General features: G+C 40.3%; 1 protein-coding gene across 5 annotated transcripts in view; it reads right to left on the bottom strand.

The window, feature by feature from the left end:
* Window positions 1-1,269, bottom strand: part of celf5a (cugbp, Elav-like family member 5a) — a 196,581-nt gene extending 195,312 nt beyond the window's left edge. For all 5 annotated transcript variants that reach the window (XM_010765965.1, XM_010765966.1, XM_010765967.1 and 2 more), the window contains exon 1: window positions 850-1,269. In XM_010765965.1, coding sequence (XP_010764267.1) covers window positions 850-1,252 — 403 coding nt within the window. In that variant the 5' untranslated portion in view covers window positions 1,253-1,269. The remainder of the gene's footprint in view (window positions 1-849) is intronic.
* Between the last annotated feature and the right edge of the window lie 6,912 nt (window positions 1,270-8,181).

Below are 8,181 nucleotides of genomic sequence, written 5' to 3'. Positions count from 1 at the left end.
TAAGGGATTGTGAAATGTTTTTAACCCCACCCAGGCTGAGATCTACGCCACACACCCTTAGCAACTTCATTATGGAATGTGGAAGTTGTCAGTGTTTGAGCTGAGCGGATTTACAGCCTCCGCCTCCGCCTCCCTCAGCCCTCAAGCCAGCAGAAGCAGCATCTCTGCACACCCTGCGTCCGTCATCTTGTGACAGTTCTTGCGCCCTTTGGAGACATTGTGGTTTTGAACTGATTTCGCTGGGTCGGGTAAGCACCAGGTCCCAGCCCCATTCTCAATGGGGAGAGATGTTAAAGAAAGCATGGGATGAATAAATGATGCCGCCCCTCCGCGAAAAGACGGGGCTGGCAAGGCAAGGCTCTTTAAAAATGCATCCTTTCCAAGCGCCTCTGCCCCACTTAACAGCGTGTTAGGAAAATAGCAATGAAATTCAGAACATGGCCAACAGAGTTAGTCGCCCTATCATTTTTGACACTGCAAGCCCTGATTATATTTGTAAATCTCCCATTTCTTTTCTGTGTAATCAAAAATGTGGATTTTTTTTAAATGTAAAAATAAAAATAATCTAAAATATTAGATTAAGCTAACTTTATAAAGGAATCATATCTGGGACAAAATAACACACCTCGTGAATGTTAGATGAAAACACGAAAGCAATGGTGCACATGATGAATTGTTAAGAATAGTAGACTGATATCATATCTGGATCAAATGAACAAAAAGTGACAAATACGCACGTTGTTCTCGTTACCGTTTCAACACAAATGAGTTCAAGAGGTGAAAGAAATAATAAGCAGTTATACAGTGTTATATGGGCCTCGCAGCCATTTAAAGGGGGCGACACGTTACCTTTGTGCATGCCGGTGTATCGGTCCTTGAGGACTGTCAGTTCGTGGATTTTCCCAAACTGTTCAAACAGGGGTTTCAGGTCTTTTTCCTCCAAGTTCCGCGGTATCTGCCCGATAAACAGCTTAATGGCATCTTGGTCTTTCATGTTGCCGTTCTCCGGATGAATGGAAATGGGTTCTGTCCCGTTCATGGGTTTCGGAAATGTGATCTGAGGGTACTGGTGCTGATGTGGGATAAGGAGCAGTGGTTGCTGGATCGGTGGTACCCCCGGTCCGGTGAAAACCAGGCTGGAGTGAGCGGGCTGGGGCTGCTGTGGATGGTGCTGCCTTCTTGTTTCAGTCTGAGTGAATCTGGCCATTCTGAGCTGGGAGCAGAGTGGATAATAATGACAACACACACACATACACACTGTGAGAGAGCAAGCACTCAGCTGGAAACCAGGCTGACTTTCTATCCGACACAAAACACACACGCACACACTGTAAAGGCAGGCGGAGGGGGCGGTGGCGGAATGAGCACACAGGAGCGATATGAGACGCTCTGCAGTGACACCCAGCGTCACCTGTCAGCTACTGCAGCTGAGGAGAGGCAAGTTATGTTGACCGATTTTCTAGACATGACTGAGCATGTTTGTAAAACACTTTCCTTTTAGAACAGTGGGACAAGAAGCTATACTGCAAATCATTTTCTTTAGTAAAGGTAGAAAAAAAAGTGAAAATATTCATTTGGCAGACATTTTTACTTGCAGGAAAAGCACAGACGTTACTTAATACAATTTACAATGGCTCCTGTTAGTTACCCATGTATGCCATGACAGCCATCATTCAGTATGTTGACTACACATGTTAGTTGTCAAATATCTTCCATGAAAAGGTCTAGTAAAAGTAAAAGCCCTTATTTAAAATATTTACTTGAAGTAAACAATTGTTGTCAAAGTTAAATGTAAAGTTAAAAACTTAAAAGTTACTGTGCTGGTTATACCTTGTAAGATACGTGGGGTAGGTAAGTTTGAGAAACCGGCTCGAGATACACTTTTTGTTATATTCCATGGAATGCTCTTAACATCCCGATAGCAATGAATATCTTAAGTGCTTTGACAAAAAATCCATTAAAAAATTTCATCTGTGGAAGCCGTAGTACTGTAAAAAGCACGACCAATCATTTTAGCCGGGCCCGCTAAAATAACTGGATGGCTTACCTGCCCGTCAGCCTTCCATCTGTGCACACACTTATGTCGTGCCCTCATTGGTCATGTGCAGGTTAGTGCGTGTTGGAGGAGGGGCTCTGTAAGGAAGTGGCAGATTTTTTCCGGCTGTGTATTTTCAAATTCTTGCGTACTCGAGCTGGTTTCTTCAAAGTTACCTATCCCACCTTTAAACAGTGCAATATTTATATCCAAAATGTGATGGGGAAAGTGTATATCAAAGTTAAAAGTACCCATACTTTGCAGGTTTTGAAGTCATAATCTATCAGGAAGTCTTAACGATAGAAAACTAAATGTCCAAGTTCAACTATAATTGCATAAAATAATGATAAGTGACACATAAATGAGGCAACTGCTCAACTATGGGTATTTTAAGAAGCTTAAAAGCCATTATTTAGCAACTAAGATTGAGGTTGGATACTCATTCATGTTTTTGGAAATCACTAAAATGTATACAGAAAAGGAGAATGTTTCGTCATTTTGCTCCTTTTTATAGAATTCAACCATTTTCTTTTTTGTTTTGTTTGTTAATTCTTTTGCCAATCCTAAGTCTTACATATGGGCATGTTTTCCAAAGTTTTAGAGAGCCAGGCATTAATGATAAACTCTGTCCTTTCATGAGGTTTTACGGAACAAACACAGTATAAATTGAATGATCCTTCTGTATATGTGGTCATACATGTTGGACTGCTAAGTAACCAATGCAATATTTCTAAGAGAGTGTTATTGCTATCTGTCATTAGATTGAGTCAGGGGACTAACAAATATTAACAACAATTAGCAGACTTACTGTAAGTCCTTTTCAAATAGCAAACAGACTAATCCCCCATGAGAGGGTTTATTTGCATCATTTGCCCTCTCTTTGCAGACTCTGTCAATAGCACTCAGATACAAATCCATCATTAAAAAGTAAAGGGAACAACACTGACAAACGGTTACACAAAAAGCAGGATAGTTTGACTTACAACTTAGCCAAAGAACACACTTTAACTAAAACACATCCACTGGAAAGATTTCTAATTAAAGTCTAGTTAACAGTGGATTAAATACATTGATATTTACTGTCTGTGACAGCAGGCTCAAGGCTGTGAGGTGAATCAATATTAGCTGCTGGCTGCTGCTGCTGCTTCTCTTCTGTGGTGAAGCGGCACCACAGGGGTCCCCTCACAGAATTTAACTTACGAGTGGCTGCATTAGAGTGCGAGAGAATTACCTTTAGCTCCCTCTGTTGCATTAAGCACTATACCTGTATAGAGAGGCTCACATCCAAAGGGCCTCTGTATGCAGTAGAAACAGACTGTCCACAAAGTTCAGTGTCGAGAAGTTTGGAGAAAGATCACAGAAAATGGTTGTTTTCACTGCAAGGGAAGGGGGGATAATTTCAGCTCTATTGAACTCATGCTCTTAATATTTCTTTCTGCAAAGCTCAATAAGTGCCAAGAGTATAGAGGAAAAGACAGGCAGGGGTACACATTGACATTATCAATCAATAAAACAGTGGGTGGTAGCTATACAGACACAGGGCATTTGTTTTATTTTATTGTAAACTTGTTCTCGAATGTACTTCTTTGAAGCAGTAGGTCCCAGAGTGCTGCTCGACACACAGTTGCTAAAACTGATGTTTTCTTTCGATTTTCGCACCCAAGTCGCAGTGTTATTTTATGCTTTGCTTGTTGTGCTATAAATGTATTGATTTAAAGAGGCAGGGAACTCACTGATGTGGCCCGCCATCTGAATGGGTCAAAGTAAATGTGTTCGGCGGATGGCTCAGCGTGTTAGCCCTCTTATATCTGAATTAAAATAGGGATGCAGTACAGATCTTATTGAATAAGAACACTGAGCTGTCATGGCATTGGCTCCATGGACACTGACAGAGGTTGAGCGGCTATTTTTAGGGATGTGGTCAACACAGGGGGAGGGCATTGAGAACTTCCACCTCATGGTTTTTTATTGACCAATGCCATTAGTGTTTCGCCAAGCTGAAGGCAGAGACAAGAAATCAATAAAGGTCACACTATTAGTCCAAACTAAAAAGTTACATACAATTTAACTGGCTGGCGTTCATTCTGCTGCTTGTTAACCAGTGTGAACCCTTAGAGGGAGGCAGCCTTGATCTGTTCAGCTTGGGAAGTCTGTAGGGCCCACAGGGAGTCATAGGCCGCTGAGGGAGTCATTTTGCATTCTGTGTGCACTTGTAGACTTACAGTCAAGACAGGAAGGCAGACACACTCACATACACACACTTCCTAATTACCCAAATTCAACATTATTCCCCATATCTAGTAATTCCCTTGCATATTGTGCAAACACAGCAATGCACATATCAGAAATAGCACACATTGAATATGAACAAACACAATTTAACTTGCCATATGTCATGAAGTTGAAGTCAGTGAGTGAATGAGGAACTTTCAAAACAATTTGTGCAACACTTTGGTGTTAAGGGGAAGCTTCTTCTCTGCTTGGGCTGGCAGGCTGGAGTTGTGATAGTGTAGTTGAGGTTTAATAAGCGATAAGAGGTGTCCCCTGGTGCCTAATTCACCACTGCATTCTCGTTATGCATTGCAAAGCATGCTCGTTCAACTGTAAGGTGTTGTTCAAGAATATTAGGGTGTGATGTGATGATGGCATATCACACTGGAGACAGTTTTATGGACCAGCGACTTAACAGGCTGATGAGATGTGATAAGAGCCGCCTGATTAATTGTGCCGCACCTCTCTCTACAGTCCTTCAGCCCTGGGTCTAAAAGTCATGTGAAGCTCTTCGTTATCGATCAGAACTTTTCCAGTAAAGAACACTCCAGGTATTATTTTCTGATGTTTTCCTTTTGCAACCATGGAAGGAATATACTATAATACAGTGCATGGAGAAGTACTCAGATCCTTTACTTAAAGGGGACCTATTGTGAAAAATCCACTTTTCCATGTATTTTGTACATAAACATGTGTCCCCTCTGTGTAAAGAGATTCTGAAAGTTTCAGGAAAAAATATTCGCTCACTTTTTGTCCTGATCCATTCATATAAAACCCTGGCTGAAAATGAGCTGATCAGATTGTGTCCACTTTATGATGTCATAACGATTTTTTGTCTTGTGTAACCCAGTGGCGGTTCTAGAAAATGTTTCATGGGGCGGCAAAGGGGGGGGCAAGAGATCATGCCAGGGTGGCATGTGATGGCGGACAGTACGTAGTATTTTATACTGTATAACCTATTTATTGTTAAATCATGCCCTAACACAAGTGTTCTTAATGCACAAGAGAAACAAGGTGTTCAGGCAAACCAACTAAAATATAGTATGAAACAGCAAAAAGTACTCATGATACCCTAGAACTCTGTTTACTGTAAGTACAGTGAAGGTTCTTAGTTATAATTAAGTACACAAATGACATCAGCCTTCTCTTAAAGGTGGGGTAGGTAATTTTGGAGAAACCAGCTCGAGTGCGCTAGAATTTGAAAATACATAGCCGGAAAAAATCTGCCACTTCCTTACAGAGCCCCTCCTCCAACACACANNNTTAGCCTCAGTTGCAGCACCGTAGCTGCTGGTGCGGCAGCCCAGGTCGATGAGGGAGGGGTAAATGTTGTTGGAATTTGAATAAAATTCACCACGAGAGTTTTCTTGACTATCATAACAAATTCCGGTGGTCGGAGCTTCAAATAAAAGGAATTTGAAAATGTACATGGCACTAAGGACCACCCTAATATATATTATGACTACAGCATTATGCTAAAGTCAAATAAAAATAAACATTAATTTATTAAATATATTTTTGTACAACTCGATATTATAGTACAGTGACTGTGCTTTTCTGTGCATTGCATTATTTTGATACTGTTTTTTATTGATTTATATTTTAATAAAAACGACAGAAATAGATGTTGCAGTAGGAAACTGGATGATTTTATTTGATGGTTTTAAATCACCCAAACACATCCTCCCTCACCATTCTCTATCTTCTGTTCAGCCAAATAAATGTGCTTGATTTAAAAAGACAGGGGAGTGGGAAGGGACAACGGAGTTTGCACAGCATGTAGTCTGCGGATATGACGATGTTTTCTGCGGATAATTGTAATAATCCCAGAACAGCAGCAGTCCAAACAATCTTAAAATTGATAGTTGTAATGGCAACTCAGATCACAGCGGTGACTTAGACTAGAAGAAAGAAAAGACTGCTCTGCAGCCTGACCATTTCTCTCTCAACAGAAACAGAGGATGATAAACTTAATCTTTAAAATGTCCAAATTGGCTAATTATGTCCAATCATTCCTGCCGTTGTCTAATCCTGCAATTTAGTGCTTCACAGCAAGAAGAATCTGTGGACAGAGCTCAATACCTGCTCAATATGAGGATGCCATATCATGGATTTTGGACAACATTTGAGCCAAATCACTATTGGTGGAAGTAGTGTTTCAGATACTTTACTTGAATAAAATAAGCAATAGAGATTATAAGTAAAAAGTACAAGTAAAAGTCCCGCATTTAAAATGACAACTCACATGTGTAAAAGCTCACAAATATTTACTTAAAATGTAATAAAGTATCAAAGTAATCATCAGGCAGAATAATGTGTGTTATATTTCATTATAATGATTGATTCTCTGGCTGACATATTTTTCTTTAATTGATGTAGCGTAGTATAAAGTTGGGGCACATTTTAATTATGTTAAATACTGCAGTATTTGAATGTCCCCTTAAGTTTAAAAAAAGTTGTGCGTTACCTTAACGGAAATAATTATAATGAATTTCTGTTTTGTATTATTTAACTGAATCTGCTATTAACTCCATTTATCATATAGTGGAGAAACAAGAGCAAAATGTAGTGAAGTAGAAGTAGCTGTAAAATGTAATTAAGTAAACGTACATGTACCTTCAAATTGTACTTAGGTACATCATTTGACAACATTTACTTAAAAAAGTAACCAGACAGCGGCCATAAACAAACTGTCATTCAAAACATTTGTTGTCAAGTTGCTGACATTTGTGATTTATTAGTTGCATCGTTTTTTAAGCTATAGCAAGTTTCCACTAATGGAAGTGTTTTGGGCTGTTGTAATGTACTTGCCAGCCACTGTAACAAGTTGATACAAATGAAAAGTGTGTGACAGGTGTGAGGCCTTACAATTATCTTCACACCTGTCACACATTTGAATAACACACATTTTGTGGACTAGCAAACTGTAAATTAAGTGGCTGAACTGACCTTACCATGAGCAGATATACAGTAAACAGTCAAATGCAGCTTGCACATTGTTGCATCAGTACTCACAATCTAAAAATGTAATATATAATGGATATAATAGACACAGGGGAAATGTTACAGCTGATTCAGTAGCCTACTTTACATGTTGCTGATACTAATTATGTGCTTTTCTACTCATGTAGGGATTTGAGTGCAGGATTTATAAAGTACTTTATCATAGTTGTATTACAGCATGTCTCAATCTGAATTGTTTTATGCTACATTACCAATTAATTATGAAAGCTAGCCAGTCTACAACTTTGCTAACAACACAGCCAAACATCAAGCAAGTGTAAGAACCTAAGAACACAGGAACGAGCCAGCTAACATGAAGTTACTAGCCTCATCCCAATACCCCTCCTCGACTCCTCCTTTCCCTCACTCGCGTCCCTTCCTTGCATCTTAGCTCCGCCTCCGTAAGATGCGAGCGAGAGACACGAGGAGGTGACGCGAGGACAGAGGAGNTTANCACCAGCAGCTACGGTGCTGCAACTGAGGCTAAACTTCAAGGTTGACTCTCCCGGTGAATTTTTTCCTCAATCTAACAACATTTACCCCTCCCTCATCAACCTTGAAGTTTAGCCTCAGTTGCAGCACCGTAGCTGCTGGTGNTAAGTGCTTTGACAAGAAATCCATAAAAAAAAGTCATCTGTGGAAGCCGTGGTACTGTAAAAAGCACGACCAATCATCTGAGCCAGCCCGGCTAAAATAACTGGATGGCCTACCTGCCTGTCAGCCTTCCATCTGTGCACAAACTTATCTCGTGCCCTCATTGGTCATGTGCGCGTTCGTGTGTGTTGGAGGAGGGGCTCTGTAAGGAAGTGGCAGATTTTTTCCGGCTATGTATTTTATTTTAGCCGGGCTGGCTCAGATGATTGGTCGTGCTT

Source organism: Notothenia coriiceps, unplaced genomic scaffold (genome assembly GCF_000735185.1).
Source record: "Notothenia coriiceps isolate Sejong01 unplaced genomic scaffold, NC01 NC01_scaffold00002842, whole genome shotgun sequence".
Lineage (NCBI taxonomy): Eukaryota > Metazoa > Chordata > Actinopteri > Perciformes > Nototheniidae > Notothenia > Notothenia coriiceps.
The sequence above is the reverse complement of the archived record's forward strand: the minus strand, read 5'-3'. Positions and strand labels throughout refer to the sequence as shown.